Below are 24,426 nucleotides of genomic sequence, written 5' to 3'. Positions count from 1 at the left end.
GCTGCTAAACTACATACTTTTTCTGTAGCCACACTTCTGAGCTGTATTGTAGCCAAGACCAAAGCTGGGTAGTAGATGCCAAAGTCTAAAAACTATGTTCATGATTATATCTTTTATGCCAGAATTTTCATAGTAACAGCTATGTGTGATTTTAGTGGATGAAGTGGTGGTTAAATAGGGTGGAATTGTAGTTTCAGTATTTTTCAATGACTCAGACTTAAAAAGTGCACTAAAAATTGGTCCCCGGCATTACAAAAACTAACAATTTATCATGAGAAATGTTTCAAGTTATTCAAGTGCGATGAAGCCTCTACTCAAACCTTCAACCAATTTAGTCAATTTATGAACACAAATTTCAAAACCAGTACCTAATGAAGGAGAAATGTGCTCCTCCAAAACTTTCAACAGATATGACAGCTGAGAGTTGTTATTTTGTCCATTACATTCTGAGTATTCTCCCTTTATTCTTCATTAACTGGCTTGTATTGATTTCTCAGAGCAGTTAAATGCAGCCACTGCAGAGAATATGTACCATAATATTCCCTTCACCCTCTCTCAGTGCTGAGCATAGTAAGCACACTGAGACAGCAAGCGGATGTCTGGCCCAATGGATGTGAAAGTATCAAATCGCACATGAGCAGTATCGGTATTAATCACATAGTGCCAGACAGAAACTTTTCATTCTGAGCAGGATAGATTACAGTAGGTTTTGACAGTAAACAAGAACGATGGTACCAAAACAGTTAATCCAATTTAAGAATATTTGAAGTGACAGAACCATCTGAAACACCCTTCTGGCTATGGAGGGTACAGGTACATGTTTGCCCTGCGATGGACTGGCATCCCATCCAGGGTGGATCCTGCCTTGCACCTGTTGCTTGTCAGGGTAGGTTCTGGCTTCCCCTGCACCTCTGTACAGCGGTTTAGAAAATGGATGGAATTTCAGTGGAACACACTCTAATCCGATGTCAATGCAGTTTTCCTTTCATGCCCACCCTAACTGCCTGGTGCATGGACTTCATTTCCAGAGAGCTGGCCCAGGTGGCGCTGTACCTGAAGGAACTCCCACGGTCTGTGGAACCACAGCTGAGCCAAGCCTTAATGGTGGAAAGGGCCCTGTCTGTCACTTTGATCAACCAAAAGTAAAACACTTTTCTGAGCGAAGGAGATGTTAAGTAGCTAGAACCACTTGGGCAATACAGTTGGACAAATGCTCCACACAAAGGCCTCGAGATAGCACAGAACAAGGGATTCCACATTTTCTTTTTTAGATTTTAACACTTTCAGCCTTCATCGACATATAGCACATCTATACTTCATAAGAGCCACCTCAGAAAAATATCGAATAAGGTATTGCACTGTAGCGCATTTGTTTGGATCCAGCTGCTTGTAAATACTGTTTTTCAGATAAAGAGAGCACGAATTAATGATCTAGAGGGGGATAGTTTGTCCCTGGAAAAGGATTTGTTGCATCCCTCCTGCAGAGACACGGTTTTAATTCTTGCCAAACCGCTTTTAGTTCTTAACGTGTTGTGTATTTTACATCATTTGCGGAGTTTCTACCTTTACAACACGAAGGACACCACAGAGGCGATTTTTTCTGGTTTAATATGAGTAGAAAAGTAGGCAGGTTATTTCAACGGAATTATTTTAATCGTTTTAATGTAAAGAAAAAAAAAACCGAATAGCACGGCATCCTGCCCGTGACGAAGTCTTTTCTGAGTGTGTGGGGAGAAAACGTCTGGGTTTATTACATCCAGTACCGAAGGGGGGCGGGGGGCTACAGCGGCCTAGCAGCCCCCCCAGGTCAGTCGTGCCACGTGGTCCGTCTTCTGCTTCGTGTTTTTCACAAAGCCGAGGAACTCCAGCTCCGACACCGCCCGGATGAAGCGAGCACTGCGGGTAGGCGTTGAGGAAGAGAACGGAAGAGTGGCCGTCTCCTACTGCACAGGCTTCTGCGCTACACCGCCGGCGGCCCCCCCCTCCCCGCACCCAGCTCCTCGGCACACTTATTATTCTGGACCGGAAACAGCTTGAGTTTCCTCACCCGTTAAGGAGAAGCACCTCAGGAGCTCAGGCCTGCCCGCACTCTTAATTTCAGTGCAAGAGAAAAGTTCCGTGTAAACACGTGGTGATTAGTGTAATTTAGAAACCTCGCCTGCTCGGGAGGGTGTGGTTACAGAGACAGCAGAAAAGAAGGATTTAGACTGGAGGAGGGTGTGGGGGCAAACTCGCCTCCGGGGGGGGGCTGGCGTCTGCTGCCTTTTTTGTTCAGCCCGAGTCGTTAATAAAACATTGACCTCATTATTTTCTTAGATGTATACAAAATGTTGCTTAACTTCTTCTACAGTTGATAATTCCAAATACCCACTTCATTTAAGGTAGTTACTAAAGAAACATCCCAGAGCCGAAGAATGTAACGAAAAGAGATTGTGAGCAAAAAACCAAATGAGATAACATTGCGTTTAAAAAACAATACTTGTTTCTTTACAGAAGTGTCATTACATTCATGTCTGTGCAAACCGACACAGAAATACTGTTTCTTCTCCCTTCAAATGACAAGTTTCCTGTGTAATTCTAAATTCAAATGTATTTGATGTAAGCACAAGAAGAAAGTTTTTGTGCTTAAATATTCAATGATTGACCAACACCTACAGTAACACTAGCAGTCAACCAACAGTAGGTACAGGTCTTACTGTGAAGGCATCGTAAAGCTTTTTCTGTTCAACGTGTAAAGATTAGGCAACCTATCAACATGTTTCCATGCTTAACATGAAGAATGAAATAGGTTTAGAAAGCCGTATCTGTTTAGGAAATGGTGAAAAAGACACGTGGTTAACCTAAGAAAGCACAATCACTGGGTGTAACAAGACCCCTACGCGTGCTCCTTTTGACCAATTAATTTACACAAAGAGGAGCGTGATAATATTCTCCTGTTGTTAATGACAATGGGACATTGCATATACAGTATATTGCAACATACAGTATTGATATATTAGGCAATATTGTTTACTAAGTAATTATTGCAATTAAACACAATGTTATCTCATTTAAAGGCAATATTATCTTCTTTAAACAAATGTTCTCCTGTAGTGTGAACAGGCTTCCTTAGGAGGGCTCGGTTTGGAACAAGACAGCAGCCCCGACCAACACCCGCAATTGAACCCCAATCCTCCTGACAATATAGAGAAACTTCCACAGCGAAATTCTTGCCACCCATCTCCACACAGACTCATGAGCATGAATGCCAAGCGAAGATGATTTAGAAAAAAAATCAATAAAGCCTTGCCGATAAAATCGGATTTTGAAAAGGGCAATCTCTAACCAATGGTCCGTATCAAGATAGCCCTCAAAAACTGAAGCTCTGAAGCTTTTACGGTTTTAAATTAACTTCTTTAACCTTGGGGATACAAAAAATGTTCCAAGGAGAATGGACGTTTGGGTCTCAAAGCACTGTACCTGCATTTCTGTATTTCTAAAAGATGTTTTTTTGAAACAATTGAAACATCCACTTCTGAAACCCAGCATACAGTAAATATTAACAGCAAAAAAAGACTTTCAAGCTCTCGCGAAAGTGAGAAAGGATACTGCTTTTCTTCGTCAAATGTCCCAGCCTCAGTGCCATCACGGTCTTTGCCTTCAGCTGCTGCGACAACTGTTCTGTACGCCTGTCCAAAGCAAACCCATGCACAGGAGTGAGTCCTGCAGTGCAGCACTTTCACACACGGCAGAAACCTTCACCAGCTATACCACAAGAACTGTGCGCAGAACAATCAATGCACATCCTGATTTGTTGAAAATATGTGGGCCACATACAATAAACAATCTGTTCATTTCGGACTTTATACTATACATACTGTGTGGTTCTGCTCCATTCTTTGAAATCTATATGAACTGAAGGGTACCTAATGCCTAAGATGACGTGTGTAAGACATTACTGGATAACAAAAGACAGCGGTAAAAAAAAAACAGTTTCACAATCTTTGCTTAAGCGCCTTCATTTCTGAACAAATTTACTATAACATGGGTTAAGACCATGCAATGTCTATAATCCACCCCAATACAATTTTGTGTCCTCATCTTCCTGGAGCTTTTGGTTAAAAAGCCCACCAACACCCAGACCTCACCCCTGTGCAGTTTGCTCCCTACCTCCAGCCAGTCATACAGGTTGATGAGTCTCCCGCACTCCAGGTGGAGTTTATACACAATGCAGATGTCTGGAGCTGCGTTAGAAATGGCCCCTTCTTCACTCTTCAGCGCGTCGTTCTGCAAAATCGGTGTTTTTACAACTGGTGAGCCGTCTTTCCTTCGGCAGGTTCAACGGGTAGCAGAGGAATTTTAGAGACAAGCAAGAAGACGCCAGATTTGCAAAAAACAATCTCTCGGCGCTATCATCACAGCAGTGGCAGTGTTCTCTGAAATACCATTTAGAGTGCTGTATCAGAAAAAAAAGCACTTGAGATAAACAATCAAATATTAAATATATTTAATCATTTTGAACAATTGTGCTCACGACATGACTACTTCTGAACACTACCTGCATCTGAGGCTACCCTACGCACAGGGCAAGGACTCCTGAACTAACTGCAACTGCACAGATTACAGTTACGCTCTGCCACTGATTTTTTAATTGAACTTGCAACTGAAAAAGCACATCCTCCCTTAAAAGCTGAAGAGCTTGTATGCAAGGTAGCTCAAGATGAGTGGCAATGAATTAACGAAGGCACAATATATAGCAGTCTAAACCAGAGGTTAACAATCCTCGTCCTGGGAAGACGCACTTTTCGATTTGTATCCCTCCTGAGCACTCCATTATCATAACTGAGCCCCTAACAGATGAAATTATAGGTTTAATCTGAGCTCTTTGCGTTCAGCTCCTAAACGTGCTGGAGGTTGACTTTTAGCTATTGGCGGCCCGTGAGTAAGGTCTCCAACGTTCCAGTGGCAAGAGATCTCGCCAGGTGTCTAAGCCGAGCAGCCGGCTGGTTCAGTTAAGGATCTGTTCGACTCAAGGGCTGGGCTGCGGGGACCTGCTGCGAGACCGTGGGGCTCCAGGACCAGGGCTGGGACCCCCGTGCGCGAAGAGAAACGAGGCGGGGGGGGCATCACCTGGAGGTAGCAGCAGGGGCTGCTGAGGGCGGTCTGGATGGAGGTGCGAGGCGCTGCGTTCAGGCGGCAGCGCACAGTGCCGTGGGAGCTGTAATAGCACACCTCGTGAAGAGCCTGAGCTTCCGGAGGCACCAGGTGCTTTCTGGGAGGAGAGACGCAACACAATAGTTACATTTACAAAAACTGCCAACACCTGTTTCATTAGGACGAAACCCAGAAGTACTGTACCTATACATCACGCAGATTTAATAATAAAATAATAATAATTATTACTAATTGCTTATACTTATATAGCGCTTTTCTGGACACTCCACTCAAAGCGCTTTACAGGTAATGGGGACTCCCCTCCACCACCACCAGTGTGCAGCCCCACCTGGATGATGTGACAGCAGCCATAGTGCACCAGTACACTCCCCACACACCAGCTCTCAGTGGGGAGGAGAGTCATGAAGCCAATTCAAGATGGGGATTATTAGGAGGCCATGATTGATAAGGGCCAATGGGAAATTTGGCCAGGACACCGGGGTTACACCCCTACTCTTTTCGAGAAACGCCCTGGGATTTTTAATGACCACAGAGAGTCAGGACCTCGGTTTTACGTCTCATCCGAAGGACGGCGCCTGTTTACAGTATAGTGTCCCTGTCACTATACTGGGGCATTAGGACCCACATGGACCGCAGGGTGAGCACCCCCTGTTGGCCCCACTAACACCTCTACCAGCAGCAACCTTAGTTTTTCCCAGGAGGTCTCCCATCCAGGTACTGACCAGGCTCACACCTGCTGAGCTTCAGTGGGCTGCCAGTTGTGAGTTGCAGAGTGATATGGCTGGTAGCCACCTAGATTTACTGACTTTTCAAATCAGCCACATGCTTCATTATCGGGACAGCTCAGCCAAGGTGAATGTCAACACACACTGATGTTTGTAAAGCAAATTTAAAAAGCACGTACTTGACAAGGGTTTCTATAAAGTCGAGGGCTTCGTTTCGGAGAACTTCAAACCGGCTAAGTTTTTTCGTCCTCCTGGATTCTTTCATCTCCAGCAAAGTCTGGAACGAGAAGCGTTTGCTTCTTGAAGTTTACAGATAACACTAAACATCTGCAGTCATAAGGATAAAAAGTGATGGCTTTATCAGAAATTGATGCATTTCAATGTTTATTCAACGTTGGACCAATCTTTGTGTTGAAATTGCTGGGTCTCCGCAACACTCGGAGGTCATGGGTGGACAGCGAGCCCCGACGTCTAACAGTTCAAAAAAGGAGCACATTTTCACATTAAACATGTTAAGAAAGAAAGCTTCATGTCAGCCACAGGCAGAGGGACATCCCCACTCTCGACCTCCGATGTGCCCAATGTTGTGGAAATGCACCAGGTTTGTGAAACCAGCATTTTGTGCTTCTACACCAGGTATTCAGTATCAGTGGTAACAATTCTTCACTGAAATAAGTGAAATCAAAGCCTTCACAGGCAGTATGCTGCTAATGCGATGGTGTTGTATTATACGTAGACACTACACTGGTGTGCTATTTTGATGCAAACAACAAAAATACAGTCGTGATCCATCAAGCAAGAGAGTAAATAACTCTCTGCTCTCAAAAGCACCTGCGGCTCATGTTGGATTGTACTCGGGGTAAACTGTCCAATAACACAAAAGAAGCCCTCATCGCTCGTGAACATGATTCCCTACCTTCTGCAGGTGGAACAGGTCCGTCTTCTTCTGCAGACGGGGGCGCGGGGAAGCGTCTTCTCCTTCCTCTGTGCACTCTCCCTCAGCAGAGCGGTCTTCTGCGCGGACAGGAACACATCAGGAAAAACCTCCCCCCACCGCAGCTGAGGAGCTAAGTCCCAGGAGGTGAACTCGGCCCCAAGCCCTTTCTCCGACACCTCACTCACTTCTACGACGAAGAGCCGCGGGGGACTGAAGGTGCGCCCCTGAATGCTCACGCGCTGGGATTAAAAGCATCTTGGCATGCTCACGGATGCCACCCCTCGTTAGTTATGGCTCACAGACAATATGCTGTCTGTTGTTGCTACTCCTGCGCTGCTTCTTATCCAGTGGCTAAGTGTGGGTCGGCAGAGAATTCCTCAAAGAATTGTTCATTCTCCAGTCACTGTTTGATTCAACTGAATATCACCTCATCTGTCCCTGTGCAAAAGTAAGGCCATACTGCATCATGTTCATTCATGTTGAGAAGTCTCGACTCGAAACGGGCAGGGTACACTAAATAAGGAAAACGTGACAATGTTTCTGTTTTTTCAGAGCTTTGTACTATTAAATATGTTTCATTTAATCTTTCCCTGTACAAAAACGACAGTACAAGGATCATAACACATTCATTCACATTAAACAGGATTGATTCAAAGTGGGCCAAGTAAACTAAATTTGGCAATAGCTCCCTCAGTTTGTTCAAAGCTTTGTACTGTTAAATACTTCATATTTCAATGTACAAAATACACTCTAAGTAAACAAATATTCATCAGTGGAAATGTTATAACAAAATAATAGATTTATATTAACACTTTGTACCTAGTATAAATATGGATCTAAAGCAGCTTAATAATTTTTTTACACAAGTTTGAAAACTTATAATATTCTCAAGGGCAACTTTGTTCAGCTTTGATAGGTTAGAACACAAAACTACCCCTGTGAAACACAGATGAGAAATGGGACACCCCGAGTGGGAACCCCCATATGAAGGGCACGAGACTGCAAGTGTGGATACTGGGACACAGCCAAGGTCTCCTGCACCCTGTGTACCAGGGGGGTGCGTCACATCCAGCTGCCCACTGAGATAAGGAAAGAAAGTTCCCCTTTCACAGAAATAAATGCAAGAAGTCTCCCTTACAGAGCTCCAGCTGCCAGTGTGGTATATCCTTACCCTCCCTAATATCATTGTCAGGTCTACAGAAGGCGTATCTAAATGGAGGCCTACAATAAGACTACATGTACTTTTTATTCTTGCGAGAAGCATGAATGATCTGTAGCGGGCGTTAGAAGCACCATAATTACAACCCAACACCGTTTTATGTGCAATCCAACAGCGATTCCATAACTTACTGTCCAGCTGCTCAAATCTTCCGATGAAATCGTTCAGTTGTTCCGACACGCATCTCAGTTCCTTTGACTTGACAGATTCCAGAATTCCTGAGCATTGCCGTAAAGCTGCCACAAGCTCGTCTTTCGCCAGTATCCTAGGAGAAATCACAGTGTAATCTATAAACCTGGCGTTAACAGGAATAAGGTTAAAAACTGGAAATATTAATGATACTGACCCCACAAGACCAATAAGGCATTTCATGTAAAAGGTACCACATTCTAAAGTTACAGGAAAAATGTATGGGATACGTTATGTATCACTTGCATGGAAAAATATTTTTTTCCAGTTGTATCATGAATGGGGGGGGGGGGCGAGGGGTGGAAAGGGAAACTAAAAGTAATAGACAGACCCAGATGTCACAATATGTTGCTGTCCTGGAGACCTCACACTGGCTTCCTGTCAAATTCCATGTGGACTTTAAAATCCTCATGCTCGCCTATAAGGCTCTGCATGGCTTGGCACTTCAGTACCTGTCTGAACTATTATCGCCCTACTCCCCACCTAGCAAAGTTCACTCTTCTCATTCTGGTCTCCTTACTGTCCCCCAAGCCCGTCTACATTGTATGGGTGACAGGGCTCTGGAAGTCTCTCCCTAAGGATACTGGAAGCTCTGGAAGTCTCTCCCTAAGGATACTGGAAGCTCTGGAAGTGTCTCCCCAAGGATTTCAGAGCGTTACCTTCTCTAAACTCCTTCAAATCCAGACTCAAAACCCTCTTCTTCAGAAAAGCCTTTACTGAACTGGTTCCATTCTTTACCCCTCAGCTCCTACTTTTCTTAGTACCACCATCCACGGTCTCCTCTGTGTATTGTAATTGTGTTTCATCTGGTGTATTCTTTTTATTTATTGTTGTTGTCATTCTGTAAAGTGCTTTGAGAAGCCACCTTTAAAGGCGCTATATAAAATAAAGTTTATTATAATAATAATAATAATAATAATAATAATAATAATAATAATAATATTATAGGACAGAAACGATCAGAGGTCATTTTGGCTTCAGAAGAGTTACATTACAATCACCCCCCACCCTTCACACTCACAAAACCCAGACTTTTCTCAGTTCCACAAATTGAAATAAAAGTTTAAACTTTGCTGGAACCAGTAATTATCTTGTAGGGGAATTTTGCCCGCGAGCACAACAGAGTACTCTACTTATAAAAGGCCGAAGACAGAGAGCTGTCTCTCGGGAGCTGTGCCGTTCGAGTCAGATAATGAGGTCTTTCCGTGACCCTCCGTCGCCCTCCCACTCGTCAGAAGTCTTTTCACCCTCCCCTCTAAAACCATTTTAGGCACAGGCGTCCTCGACAATGAGCCTAGTCTCTCCGGACACATTTACCTCAGCAGCTGGAGAGCGGAAGCATACTCTTCACATTCCCAAACGTTCCTCTCCAGACAAGTGACATGCAGCTCTCGGATCTGAGGACAACAAAAAAAAAAACCGGACGTGAAAGGATCTAAAACCGACTACTGGGCAGCCGGTTATGCCAGTGCGTGTGTGTGAGATGGATGAGGCAATCATTTTTTTTTTATTCCACAAGTGGAAAATGACCCTTTGTATCTAAACAAATTAGTCTAAAACAGAGCAAATGAGACAGGACACTCGTTATTCCTCTGTCTCAAGCAGCTGTATATCCACTTGCATTTGGTTTCCGTTTGTTTTCTTTAGACCCCACTCTTGGCTATCAGCTTGACACTGAGCAGGTATTTGGTATTTGAGTTGATAGGGTCAATTCCTTCGAGAATTTTTTCCAAGACTTGAGACCTCAAACTGCCAGGTCTTTTCCGTGCTAAAGAGACTGAGATTTTATCCTCTGAAAAAACTTAATCTTGCATCTAGCAATCAGGTATTTCTCAAATCATGTGATGCAGTAACAGAAGTAAACAGGCGAAAAAAAATCTCCTTTCTTTTAACTTGAGAAAACTACTTTTCTTTTTCTTTCTGTGTCATACAGTCTGTTGCCTTTGCAAATTCCTGAAATATTTTACAATTTCATTGAGAGTAATCCCTCTTGCATCTTTCCGTGCTCACCTGTTTACCCAAGGGGTGCTTTGGAAGGGTGGCAGTCAGGGTGTGCAGGCACCTGAGGACAGGGTAGTACTGCTTGTGGTAAGTGTGAAGATCTCGAAGCAGTCTTTGACACACATCCTCAAATGAATTTTAAAACAAAAGAATACATCAGTCTACCTCACAAACCACGCTATCGAACAGCACGACGTGAAAACTAATTTCACTCATTATCGAGCTCAGAGGATACTTTAAACTCTGCGATGCTAAGGTTTTGTCACACAAAATCTTATTTCAAATAAGGAGGTCAAGCCATGAAAAGAATTCACTGCAAATGTATCCTACAGATGCCCATGCCAAGAACGCTATCCACTGAACACCTCAGAAAGAGATCACATCCTTAAAAAAAGGCATTTTAAAAGTCAAGAGACCCATGACAGCACACAACAATCTACCTAATGTTCCTTTCAAATTTTAATAACCTTAAAAAATTACCTGAAATAAAAACCTCAATAAAAATAAACCATACAGATTACAATTAGGGAACTGTGCTGATCTATGAGTAGTTCAGTCCCCTTCCAAATTATTTACCTTCAAGTGCTGATCATTTGTTAACAACTCAATCTGCTCTTGAGGTTCCTGATTTTCAATGTACCTGATGAAAAATGATGATCAGAACGTGAGAAGCAGTATTTGGAAAAAGTCTAGCTGTGAACATGGTAAACTTTCAGCACAATCAGAAACGTTCAGATCTCTCTGAGTGAGCAAAAAAAAACTTTTGTTCTAAGATATACATTTAAAAAGGCACAGCTACTAATTATAAAGTGCATGCATTTCACAAATATGTAGAGAAGCTCCACTTTATATAAAATCATAAAACATATATTGTGCACTTTTCTGCATTTCATCATTCTGATTCGGCTGTCAAGTTGCATATTGATCCAAGGATGTTTTCCAGGTCTTGAAAGATTCCTGGGACTCTGAAACAAGCTGGGCACTTTGTTCCAGATCCTCCCGGATCCTTTTTTCCCAGGAAGTATCTCCTGCCTTGGGCTCCAGCAAGGAAAGCAGTTTTGTTACCTGCATTATCTTCATCAATAGCTTCAAAGTTTAAAAATTTCTGCAAATCCTCAAATATTGTAATTTTACATTGTATTACATTGGGGTGGTGGCTCTGTGGCTAAGGATCTGCGCCTGTGGCTGGAAGGTTGCCGGTTCGAATCCCGCGGATGGCAGAGGAATCCTACTCCGTTGGACCCCTGAGCAAGGCCCTTAACCCCAACTCCTCCAGGGGCGCTGTATAAATGGCTGACCCTGCGCTCTGACCCCAAGCTTCTCTCCCTGTCTGTCTCTCATGGAGAGCACATTGGGGTATGTGAAAAGTCATACCTAAAACAAAAAATTGTATATGGCCAATAAAGTGATCTAAGTGACATACCATCCTTGAGCTGTTAAAGAACTCTGTCCATGTTTACTTAAATCCTGACAAATGCCCACAGAAAATCAGTTCCCATTTGAGATTATGAAAATAGACTATACTAGCTTATATAAGCAAGAAGGTCAAACAAAGTTTCATCTGACTTTTCATCAGCAGATGCCATGGAGCTGGTCCAGCATTAGATGGTTACTGTACATGCCCTGTACAGTGACTGAAAGGCAACACTCTGAGGTTTTGATAGTTTCAAATGTCATGGGAACGAAGAACCCAAGTTCATGAGTAGTCTTTCTGTAAACAACTTCTGCTTTCCCTTCAGATAAAAAAAAAATTTGAAGAAAAACTCCAGTTCAAAGCTAACTTTGCAATATACAGTTGATCCAGGGCGAATCTTAATTGAGTCAAAAATTAAAATAAAAACAACAAATGATGGTTGGACAGCTTGTTCCAGTCTCCATGCGGCCCTTTTAGTGTCCTTCTAAAAACACAAAACCCCCATAATCCTTTACTTGATTCCTGTAATTTTCATGAACTTTTACCCAAACCTATCTCCATTCATTCAAGAAAATTGTGTGGTCACTGTCAGTCATTGAGGTGGGTTCATTGATTATTTGTTCTTTACATATGACAGGGTACAGCCTAGAGGTGGTGCGTGCCAATTAAAAAAAATTAAAAACCAAATATCAGAAGAAACCCAACGATTCTACACACATGATGGGAAAATGCACCGTTTCCCTTACTAGAAATTTTGTAAATGAATTGCTTTTCACAAGAACTTTGTGGTTTAAAAAAAAAAAAAACAACCGAGGGAATATTGGAAACTGCAATCAATAAAGTATTTTAAGTTCTACTCATTTACCATGCATAATGTAGAGAGGGTGAATATTGTAACCAAAACCCCATTAATATGAAGCTGGAGATCTAAAATCAAAAGGGGCCTTTATTGTGCAACTGAAGAAAAGCGACAGCAAAGCGGCAGGGCTGCGATGTACCTCATGAAAGACGGCAGCCGCCGCACTCCCTCACAGTTCTCGTGGCTGAGCTGCTGGGCTCGAGACAGGGCTTCTCTTTTCTTGCAGCACAGCACACTCAGGGGCGAGTTGTAGAAGTGCTCCAGCAGGGCCAGCTGCCAAGGCAACAACCCCCGTTCAACACAAGCAGACGCAGCGAAGTCAAGCGGAGCAAAATCGCCCCCCGCAAATCGACACTGTTCACGTTCAAAGGGCAACTGCGCCCCCAGTTTCTGGGGCTGGTTATGGAATCTCGAAAACAAAATAAATTAATTGACGGTACAGAAAAATCTGACAAAATCTGCAAAAAACGTGAACTTTGTGAATGCAGCGTATGGTCGCCGCGTTGTCGCAAACCCCTGGTCTCACTACGGGCAAGAGCATGTGTTCGCAAGAACTGTGACATGAATCGGCCCTTCCTGCTCACTAGTCACTTTGATGACTGATGTACTGTAACGTAGGAGTGAATAAGTACAGGTTGTGCAGCAGACATTTCACTGCAGAAATATTCCAACGTGATCTGCACGCAGAGTTACCAAGTAGTATTTGCTGGCAAAACTGTCTTTGAAGTCAAGAGCAATAATTCTATTGGGTTAAAGCAATGTCTTCACAAGCCTGCTTGTTTACAATGTAATAAGATGTCATCTGACTTTTTATTGCCTCACTCTGAATTGCAGAATATGGCGCTTTGCATACCTGGAAATTAGGTCTATTTTGTGATGTAAATTGGAGGTTTTACAAGGTACTGTGCACATTTTACTTTCATTGTGGTTTGAAATGCACTCAAAGCTGATTCTTTCGAACCTTGAAATATAGAAACAGTGTTGCAGTTCCCCTTTAAAGGGCTTAACATTCCTGCATAACCTTACAGAACAGCAGGGAACACAGGAATGAAAGATTCGGTATAAATAACAAGGCACATCTTTTTACAATTTAAGGAAACTACAGAGTAAATCTGAAATTGGTGATGTCTTTGGGCTTTTCTTTTGTGTGAGCTCTACAGATTTCCAAAATCAAGATCAGTTCTCATATGAAGGACAGTTTGAGAGTAAAGACAGTGAAAGCTCTATCTTATAAACTACCTATTTATATATATATTTTAATTAAATCCATGTCATAACTGAGAAGAAATAAAATCGGATACTCAAACCCACTATCTTAATGGAATGAATCCTCACACTAGGAACCTCACTGAACTCCCAGTATCACCTGAGCTCAGTCATATGTAATGGCAAAACCAGTAACATCTTTCACCTCTACCTCACCTGCAGGCCTTTGATGAAGTTCCTCACTGAGAAGTCATGGTACAGAAAAATACCAATGAGAACACGCAGCACCTTGCCACTCAGCTTGAGAGGGAACTGAGTGGTCAAAACAAGCTGTGGAGGTGAAGGGAAACAAGTGCTTATTCAACGTGTTTGATAGAGCAAATCAAACACAAAGGCAAAGGCTTTGGAGTCTTAAACATCATACAGTACAACCCCATTTGAAAGTCTCATTGTGAATATTGGCGATATGTTTTGTTCAACATGGAAAAACAAATCGGTGACCTATGATCTCACCCTGCTCAAAAATATAACTTGGTGTAGAAATCGGAGTCTGGCCTGGTGCTATTACTCCAGAACTGGCTTAAGGGAATTTTAAACAGGCAAGTGCTGTTGTGCATGACCCCTCAGAAATAGCTGAAAGGCGGAATAACATAATCAGGAATAGCCACTGGGTCACAAGTGGAATGGTGGCTCGTAAACCTCTGTTCATGGTATAAACATACTGGTCTCTGACTATACAACCCTTTGTAACACTGCTGCAATTCAGGGCACTGTGGGAAATACACCTCGTACTTCCTCGTGTGCCTCTCCTTTAGTGTCCACCGGGAATGTCCATTTCTGTCACCATTAAACTCATCTCAAACCATCAGTGGACTGCACTGTGACTCCTTGCAGTCCTACACTGGGATAGCAACCTTACCACCTATTTCCCACAATTTTCTCAGGTGTCCACCTTCGGTTCTGTTACAGCACAGAGATTCATCTACAGACCTTTTGTCCACATTTGCCTAAATACTGACAAACTGCTGATAGCAAAATCAGTCCCAATTAGAGACTATTAAAATTAGTCTGTACTTTAAAATGAAGTATAAACAAAGTTCAAACAAGGTTTAATTTTGGCATCCCCTTTATTTTCAACTACAATAACTAAGACGTGAAATGAAAAATTCACCTGCCAAATTTTGTATGAGACAATTAACCACCACCTCCTGGACACTGAAGTATTATTAAAGAAAAACAAAGATACACAATTTAAAACATTAGCATTAAAGCTGCAAACGTACTACACCTCAGTTTAATGGGAACAAATTAAACAGCAGATTTTGTCAAGCAAGTCGGAACACAATCCCCTTAAACAAAACTGACAGAGTGGTCCTGTGACCCAAAAAGACATCTCCGACAGGAAAACACTGGGGGGTCCACCGCTATATCTGGCGGACAAGAAGACAACTCACCGTCCAGTGTACAGAGGTGCGATTGAACAAACGAGACACAGCCTTTATCAGAAGGCAAAACCCCAAAACATACTGATCTAATACACAACTCCACAGGAAGTTTTCACTTGGATGTTCCCATAGCAATGGACAAAGACAGCCCCCCCCCCCCCAGCCCCACTGCACAAACCAGAAACATCAACCCCCAGTCTCTCCCCAGTTACAGAGACGCTTCTCGTTCAGAAGGGGAGCGGAGACTTGTGCAGCAGAACCCAGTGGTGACAAACAGGGGCTGAGGCTGATAAACAAAGCTCGGGTGCGTCCATCTTACCCAAGATGAGGAGCAAGACCAAACAGCCCAGTTAAACTCCAGAGTGTGCCCAATGGCCAGTCCCATAAAGACAGCAGCCGCGTACAACAGCTCCTTCAATATGGTCCCACTACGTGGACGATCGCGGCTTCACGCGGCTGCTGTGCCCCAGCCCGGCGCTCCCCGGTTACCTTGTCGATGACCATGGCCAGGTGCTCGGTGCAGGGCACAGACTGGAAGAGCTCGATACACAGCAGGGAGGACACGGAGTGGGGCAGCACGTGGTGGATGGTGATGGGGGAGGTAGCAATCCCAAAGACGAAAGTGAGGGGCAGCTTCTGGATGTACTGGCTGGTTTAGACGGACACGAAAGAAAGCAGGGAGGACAGTTTCATTTCCCAGGTCTCAGGTTCACGTTTCTTGACCCAATGTCTACTTGGGACTAGGATGTTTAAGCCACCAAGCTAAAATGAGCTAAGAGGGGATGAAGGACCTCCTGTTCGGAACCTGCTTGATGTTTAATGACCGAGGTTCGTCTTAGAAAGGCTGAGATCAGCGAGTGATCACTAACAGCACAATCTAAAAAGTAATTTTTCGCTCCGTTTCTCAGCGTGTACACTGTTCTACTGTGGTCATGGAAAACCTCTAACCCTTAAACCATTTAGTTACTTTAAGTTTCTAATGTGCTCAATAGATGATTCACAAGACTGCAATCTTTCACTCAGATGCCTTGTCATTACTCCCCCTCATTAAATCATTTTCTTAACGTTTTTGGTCGTAAGAATTGACAATTAACAAAAAAAAAAGCATTAAATTTCCTGGGGTACAGACATTAAACCGTTTCAATACTTGCACCATTCGGCAATCTCCTGCACAGCTCCTCTGGAAAAGTTTGGAAGTTTCGTTTTCATTATTCTTCTGGAAAAGCAATCATTACCACATATTTCCAAGAGGTCCTCTCATCTTGTTCTGAAATAAATCTGGCCGGCAGTCTAGGTTCTAAAAGTCACGTTCAACGGTCAGATCGCTGCGAATGTTAAGAGTACAGCTGCTGCTGCCTTTTCACATCACATCCACCTCCTCTTCCTCCTTTCTCTGCTCCTGAAAGTTTCCCTAACTCTGCTTGCGTTCAGCGGCTTTGGTCGATAGCCCCTATAAAGCAGTGTCGCTTCCAAGCAGCCTGCTGTGAATACGCTACAACAAGTGTAGGCCGGCGTGTGTGCATGGACATCCGCTCTTTACATTCCCCATGTGCCACAAGACTCAACTTTCACCCTGTGCCACACACATGTTGAATGAGGAATCGTATAAAACATGTTACTCGGAAATCTGCTCGGTGCTCGCCGGTACATGTTGCCTCTTGCGAATGTCAGAGTACAGCTGCTGCTGCCTTTTCACATCACATCCACCTCCTCTTCTGTTGCGTTGATGAAGGGGGCCAACTGAACTGTGGGGCCCGGGACAGCTGCCCCCTAGCGACTGCACCTGCAGGTCCTCCCATCTGCACCTACAGTTGTCTTCGCTGCTATTATCTTGCATCCATCGCACCCAGAGAAAACCCACATGAAATTAGGGAGGGCATGCAAACTCCACCAGGTTAGCAACCCATCTGGAATTTGAACCCAGGGTCCCGGTGAAGCAGGGCAGCCATGCCAACCACTGTCCCACCATGCTGTCCAACACTAATTATTTCACAAAACTTCGATGGCTCAGGAATGTTTGTGAATGCAGATGACCTTGGATAAGAGGTGCCAGACAAGCAAATAACCATAAGAAGAAGAAGAAGAAGGTCTGGAAAGCTCCAGCTTCTAATTTCTTACCTGCAAATGATGATGAAGTCTTGCAGCACTCTGGGGTTGAAGCTCTCGAAGTCCTTAAAAATCACCACAACGGGCGGGCCCTGTCCGACACCGTCACCAGGAGAACCGCGGCTCTTACACGGAGAAGGCACAGCAGCTTTCTGGACAAAACCAGGCACAAAGGAGGAACACCATCACACCCACACCCTTATACAGCGTGTACTGTATGTAACCAACACTCACACACCTCAGTGGAGCTAAAGACATGGGCACACGGCTATTTCACCTTCAGTTGTAACTGCACCCTGATAGGATGAAACCTCCTTCAGTTGTCTGTGAACAGACACCCTTCATCAGCAGTTCATCAGTTGTGTCCTGCGTTTCTCATTATACAAGCTGTGCCAATAACATCACGGACCACTGCTCTACAAAGATGTCAAACTGTGCCGTTTTGGCAAAAGGAATGAAAACAATTGTGTAAGGGTACCAGTGTATCGAACAGATATTAAACTCGTGGTCTGATACTAATGAATGGGTCTCGGGAGAAAACTGTTAGGAGAGGGGAAAAGGGATGTAGAAACGATGTAGAAATAAATGAGAGGCAGTTTTAGCACTCCTATGCACAAAGATCAATTTGTACCTCTGTCTGTAGGCCAGTGCTCTGCAGCAAGCGGACGTCAAGGAACGTGAACATGGACAGTGGGCCTGTGTTAAACCTCTAGGTAGCAGCTTGCTTGCATGATCACAATATGTCTTAACGTTGCTTTGGAATGGTCAATACTGATAAAGAATGACATCTGACACCCAGCCGGTCAACTCAAAGTGCCCCGACTAGCTCTGTTGGTAGAGCATGAGACTCAGTCGCAAGGCAGTGGGTTCGTGTCCCACGTCAGGCGCCAGGTTCTCTAATAACCCATACTGGGCGGCAGCAGGGGTGGGGTGGTGTTGTCGGTGGAGGATCACGTTTCCGTGCCAACTATCTGAGGGTGAAAGACACTGGCTCGACCGTACTCCTACCACCACCACCACCAGGTCAGCTCAAATCTTACACCTGCATTCCAAAAAGTTATTTTTCAACGTCACCGATTTCCACAAGTCATAACATTCATTCCACATCTACAGCGGTAACTAAAAGCCGTTACCGTTTCTAAAGAGGGTGTCTGGCGAGACATCTGCTTTCAGTATTCCACAGAAACACATCTCAAAATAGCAACCTTCCAGCTGGTAATAATATACTTGAGGGAATAATCTAATTACAGGCATTTATCATCTGTTCCTTTATTCATTTTATTTACAAGTAGTGCAACAGTATTACAGACATTAATATTAACTTAATATGATGTGTATGGACTGTTCTTCGAAGACATTATTGGCCCTTGCGTCTATTTTCTTTGCAATTTTTTAAAAATTTAGAAGTAGTAGTTTGCATGCTTTTTTTAAGCTCCCAAAAGGATCTTGTGATGAAAAATACTGTCACAATGTACACACTGTACACACTGTCGCAATGTTGCATCCCAGAAAATCCAAAATGCGAGCCGTGACAAGGGTTTGGGATGGCAGTCTCTCAAGTCACTTGCACGAGCTGAGACCCTGGTCCCTACATCAACAAAAGGATGCGCATGGCAAAAAAAAGGTCAAATGATGGGCAACTAAGCATATTCTTCGATTATTAGAATTATTATTACTTGAATCTATCCACTTAAGGAAGAAAGGACTGAAGCCTTCAAAATACAAGAATAAATTAAGGCGTGCATTTTGGAAAAAAAAACAATCTGTTTACAACAAAAGCCCAATGCAAACAATTTCTGTGGCTCTGCTGGTGAAGAGATTAATTCACCATCTGCTGGCATTTCACAATCAGGCCAGACTAGGAAAACCAATGGGGGTCACTTAACATCACCACAATGCACTCTCTTATCACTGGTCGGGAATTTCAGAACCGCAGGCAGATTTGCCAAGACAAACGTGGTTCTCCACTACCCTACACTTCAGGAGAACTGGTTCTCAAGACGAAGTAAGAGAACAGTTCACAAAGAATGAGGAAAAACAGACTGACTTCCGTCAGCAAAAGCTTCCAGGGCTACCATAGCTCTGCTCCACTCAAAGCAGTCTATCCAAAGCAGAACGGAAACTCAACTCGTCAACTCAGTCTTTTTCTTCAGGCCTCAACATAGAAAAGACGCGTCAGCGTCCTACCTTCTGGACAGCCTGGTACCAGTCGCAAAGTGTGGCCAGGGAGCAGTGCGCCCGTTTCCTGGGCAGGTCCGCGGCCTCGGACAGAGCCGGCTGCTCCTCCTCTTCCTCATCCAGAGAGACAGTGCAGCCCATCAGCTGCACGAGCACCTTCTGGACCATCTGCTTGAGGGCTAAGACCACACACACACACACACACACACACAAACACACAAACACACAAACACACAAACACACACACACACACACACACACACACAAACACACACACACACAAACACACACACACACAAACACACACACAAACACACACACACACAAACACACACACACACACACACACACACACACACACACAAACACACACACACACACACACACACACACACACAAACACACACACACACAGCATTAAACACTTTCCACGGCAGGACGCCTGCCAGTCCAGGTCAGGTAAAGACTCAAGGCCAACGCCAATCGAACTGCAGACATGGAGATCACGATCACGTGCAGTGCTGGTCACCAAGGGAACTCCGCTCATTTTTACACATAGAACACTTTACAGACCTCCACCACTTCAACAGAGTCGCAAGAAAATAATGATTTCTAATGAGGGCTGCCTCAAACCTTCATGACAACACATTCCAGTACAATTACTGAAGCCAACTATTTATTCAATCAGAGCATCAATTCGGATTACTGTAGAAAACTGCATGTCCTGACACAGATCTCCCACACATCCCTTAACTGAACTATCTGCAACGCACCAGAACACTCCTTCGACTGCAGGGAGACCACAAAGGGCGTCGCAGACTGCTGCAGAAGCTCAGACAAGCTCCGAAGGGTCACGTCGTGGTCAGGCACGTTGACCCCTTCAAGAGGAAGACAAGAGAGGCAGGCTGCTTTACTTTTCAGACGGATCGGCTGAGACCTATTCCCGTCATCACCTGCAGTAGCTCTGCACAACACTCAAAATGTTCAAATCCTATCTGAACCATCAGAAGGGGGGAAAAACAGAAAAATGACACTGAATCATTACTCGGGATTTACCCCTCTTGATTTTCTTCACATATAAAGTGCACTGCATCACTAAAATGTTGTTCTCTTGAAATCTTTCCACAGTGTTTATCGTCTGAATCCCGGAGGACTCTTCAGCCTCATTCCGAACCCGTCAACCTCTGAAGCATTAACTGACTTTGTGTTTTTTGAATAATAAATTCTCTTGCATTTAAATACTGACATACGGTCCCCAAGGCCACCTGTACCGGCAGGTCACTGCTTCGCGCCCGACAGGACTGACCTAGCACCAGAGCCGCAGTGGGGATCTCGCTGGACCTCATTCGGGACGCCCAGTCGTCCGCAGTTGACCGGGAGGTGGCAGTGGACTTCCGGGCGAACTCCAGCAGGCGGTCCAGTATTTTCTTATTGAGTTCTTCCTGAAATACCTGCGTACGAAAGGAAGTGCCAATCTGTTTTTAAAAAAACTAACAGACCAAGACAGCTGGAAGGATTTGCATTTCTCTTTTTAAAAATCAAGAAATAACGGGAATCGCAATTTTTTGAAACCCTCGTGATTTTGAACTGGCCACTGCTGACCACACAAGGGGAAAGACGACGTTGACAGACACTCACCGTGAGGCGCTGTGAGCTCCAAGGTGACTTACAGTACTGCCAGCACCACGTGGAGAAAAGAGTCGGGGTGTTACCCCGGTGTCCTGGCCAAATTTCCCCCTGGCCTTTACCAATCATGGCCTCCTAATAATCCCCATCTCTGAACTGGCCTCATCACTCCACTCTCCTCCCCACTGAGAGCTGGTGTGTGGGGAGCGATCTGGAGCACTATGGCTGTAAAGTGCTACATTACCTGTAAAGCGCTTTGAGTGGAGTGTCCAGAAAAGTGCTACAGTATATAAGTGTAAGCAATTATTATTATAGCACCATCAGCACCACGTGGAGCAGAGACCAGAAGACAGGAAAGTTTACATGGGAGGGGAGGCTATTCCTTCCATCTGGCCCATTTGGCAGCTAATTGACCCCAAGTCCGCTTTGCGAAGGAACTTGAGTTATTGGCTCAAGCTATCGGCTTTGGCCTCATGGCTGCTTGTTCCAGACTCCCACAGCGCTACGAGCAAACAAGGGCCTCGGTTTCAGAAGCATGTCCACACAGTCACTGAATGGCTCGTGTTTCACCGCGTCATCTCCTGCCGACGTTCCCTCCAACCTCGCAGGCCCTCGGCAGGTGGCAGGGGCCGCTGGCCGAGAGCGAAGTTCCGTTCGGCTTTGAGGCCTGCGCGAGGAATCGTAGTGTCTTTTGCCCGTGAAAGGTGTGGACCTGTGGGTTATGGCTTCAATGTCATGGCAAGAGTCCTCACCTCAACCTCCGTCTTCATCTGTTCCCATAGCGACTGACAGGTCTGGAACCGCAGTGTGCTGGTCTCCGGGTCAATGTTGTCATTTTGAAAGTAGTCCTCTGAAAACCAGATTGAAAACATAAAACAAATAGGTTGTTTTTTTTTTTTTTGGGGGGGGGGGGGGGGTAGAGAACCTGTCACGCTGTGAGTAAATAAATAAAATACATACAGCTTTAAATTGTGGTTACTTTGACAAATTTTACTAACTTATTAACTGCTCCATAGAATATTTCCATAAAGTATGCTTTTCAAAAACTAGAATGCAGCTAGATATAAACAGCTAGACATTCTATACCATATTTACAAAGTTTCAAAACCAGCCAAGAGTAAAGTTCTTCTGAAGTTCATATAGTATTCAGGAATTATATTGCCTTAGCCCAAATCGTCCCATAGTCCAAACGCAGCCAGATCTGTGCAAATATCTCTTGTCCACCCAGCATTCCAGTGCTGGACTGGCCTTTCCAACAGCCCACTGCCAATCCAGTTGACACTTCTGGAATGGGTTGGGTGCTTGTGTTTCACACCTACCTTCTCCACCACAAGCCCCTGCAGCTTTACAGCCCTGACAGCAAAACTGGACAACTGGACATCTGTCAGGCCATGCTTATTAGACCGCAGGCACCCGCCAGGACCAGAGGTGGACCCACTGACGGGCATGAGTCACACCTGCGTGATTTCAGGTCACATGGTACTACGCCAGCAATCCGTACCAGCTTGGCCTACGTTTGTATTGCTAAACCTGCGTGGAGCCATAAAACGATCTGAACTCATGGGATAGCATTTTTACTGCCTCTCAGCCTTTATATAACAACGGTATCAGCAAAACATAAAAAAACAAGCAATTATTGTAACGATGTCTGAAATGAGGTTAGAAGTCTATTAATAAAACAAATCTAGACTTCTGATTAGCAAGTATACTCTATGTGTTATTAACACCATCAGTTAAACAGCAACGACGACACTTCCGTAAGGCAATGTGATCAACACTTGAGAGGGAGCACGAAGATCACTCACCTATTGTTAGAGTCCTCCTCCTCTTCTTAGAACTTGGCTTAAACACAAAGCAGCCCTAAAAATAGATGTTTAAAACATATTTGGCGCAATCACGGTTTTAAGGAGTTTAATTATTCAGATATTCTTTCACTGTTTTATTTTAATTTTTCTTAACATCAGACAGAGGCAGCAAAGAAAAAGAAGGTCAGAAGCGCGCAACAGGCCGCCCAGTGCTCACAGGCCAGACGGCATTCATCTTGACAACCTCAGCAGACATCAGCATGGACCGACTGGCAGCCCAGCCCGCTGGTCTACAAGCAAAGCACAAGGTGTACTTTCCCACAGCATGTTGCACTCCTGCAGTAAGCACGTAATTCACCCCGATCTGAACGCGCAATGCACATGTACTAAGGCCCATGAAGTCCAGCAGGTCCTGGAGCTCTGGAGGCTGCAGTGCAGCTCAGACTCCTCAGGGGTTTACCTGAACTCAACACGGCACAAGTCAGGGAACTGCAGTTTCTATTACAGTTCACGAACCAACCAATCACTGCTGACAAGTATAATACCGTGATAAGAACGCCATGAAGTATCTGTGCACTTACAAAATTTAAGAAATATAAGGAGTGGGATAAGCCTAGTTTATGCTAATCATAAACCATTCAAATTACCTGGCAGCGTTTCCTAACAGGCATTCAACAGAAGGTTTGACACAAAGTATTGACCTGGACGTCACAGATGAAGCCATAACATCGACCGAGCCTTGTATTTTAACTAAAACAGAGCGCTAAAATAGTGTCTGTAATCTCGATAATAAGATCACCTGTGTTGGATGATTTGGAACAGGACCATTCAACACAGAAATGCAGAGCCCAGGTTCTTGACTGCTATGGTTCATGGTCTAATTGTCTATTTGTAAAATTTCTGACTAGTGGGTCAGAATTTCGCGTGGTCTCCCGGTTATTAAGTAGGGAGAAGTAACAGGTTCACCAGCCCAACCCTGTGAACCATCCGTGAATTCCACACCCTGGCCGTTCAGACGTCCAAAATCTCCGTCCTTTACAGCCTCAGAAACGTAAAATGTAAATTGCTTTTTGCAGCTTTCCAAATGCTTCAAGTTAAATTCACGACATTCTACTGCAAGATGGGCTGAACACCACTTAGTGCCTAAAATTAAAACAACAATGTAGAGATAATGATCAAATAGCATCTAGACACCTCAAGTCCTAATTCCAACATTTGCTCTAGTAATCAAATATGTAAGGGATACAGAAACAGAGCAAACGCTTAGCGCCCAAACTAACTTACTACCTTGCATAAAAACGCACGATGTAAGAAAACAATGTTCTGACACTCGGGTGAATTCACTTTTATAAAATATTAACCATTTTTTAAAATGATAAGAATACTAATATGAAGAAAATCTTTCAGTCTTACTTTCGACACAGAAGAAGTGGCCATCTGTAAGCTCTTTTAGCCTTTAAAAGAAAACCAACTCCTCTCTCAAAAAAGAGCAGCACAAACGTGTTTTCCCGCGGTAGTGACGTATGAGGTCACGGTGGGCGGATTCGGAGACGGAGCGCTTT

At 44.2% G+C, this 24,426-nt stretch overlaps 1 protein-coding gene across 1 annotated transcript; it reads right to left on the bottom strand.

Annotated features, from left to right (window-relative positions):
* Positions 1 to 1,589: 1,589 nt before the first annotated feature.
* On the bottom strand, positions 1,590 to 24,406 carry orc3 (origin recognition complex, subunit 3). The gene is made up of 20 exons (XM_088626740.1): positions 24,278 to 24,406; positions 22,865 to 22,919; positions 21,812 to 21,909; positions 20,740 to 20,884; positions 20,207 to 20,311; positions 19,443 to 19,612; positions 17,268 to 17,407; positions 15,639 to 15,798; positions 13,921 to 14,034; positions 12,638 to 12,771; positions 10,802 to 10,865; positions 10,235 to 10,351; positions 9,542 to 9,621; positions 8,167 to 8,300; positions 6,796 to 6,893; positions 6,059 to 6,156; positions 5,110 to 5,251; positions 4,150 to 4,266; positions 3,589 to 3,668; positions 1,590 to 1,896 (listed from the first exon to the last, which is right to left on the bottom strand). The coding sequence occupies exons 1-20, from the start codon at positions 24,299 to 24,301 to the stop codon at positions 1,791 to 1,793; spliced, it is 2,181 nt and encodes a 726-aa protein (XP_088482866.1). The 5' UTR covers positions 24,302 to 24,406; the 3' UTR covers positions 1,590 to 1,790.
* Positions 24,407 to 24,426: the final 20 nt, after the last annotated feature.

The sequence above is a fragment of the Lepisosteus platostomus genome, chromosome 3, assembly GCF_059453375.1.
Source record: "Lepisosteus platostomus isolate fLepPlt1 chromosome 3, fLepPlt1.hap1, whole genome shotgun sequence".
In the NCBI taxonomy this organism is placed as follows: domain Eukaryota; kingdom Metazoa; phylum Chordata; class Actinopteri; order Semionotiformes; family Lepisosteidae; genus Lepisosteus; species Lepisosteus platostomus.
This window is presented reverse-complemented; position numbering and strand designations above follow the sequence as displayed.

Coding starts and splice junctions, on each gene's coding strand:
- orc3 (XM_088626740.1), bottom strand. CDS start 24,301: ATGGCCACTTCTTCTGTGTCGAAA. Junction 20,312..20,739: donor CACTGCGGCTCTGGTGCTAG/GTCAGTCCTGTC, acceptor TTCCTCTTGAAG/GGGTCAACGTGCCTGACCAC. Junction 12,772..13,920: donor ACTTCATCAAAGGCCTGCAG/GTGAGGTAGAGG, acceptor TTGCCTTGGCAG/CTGGCCCTGCTGGAGCACTT.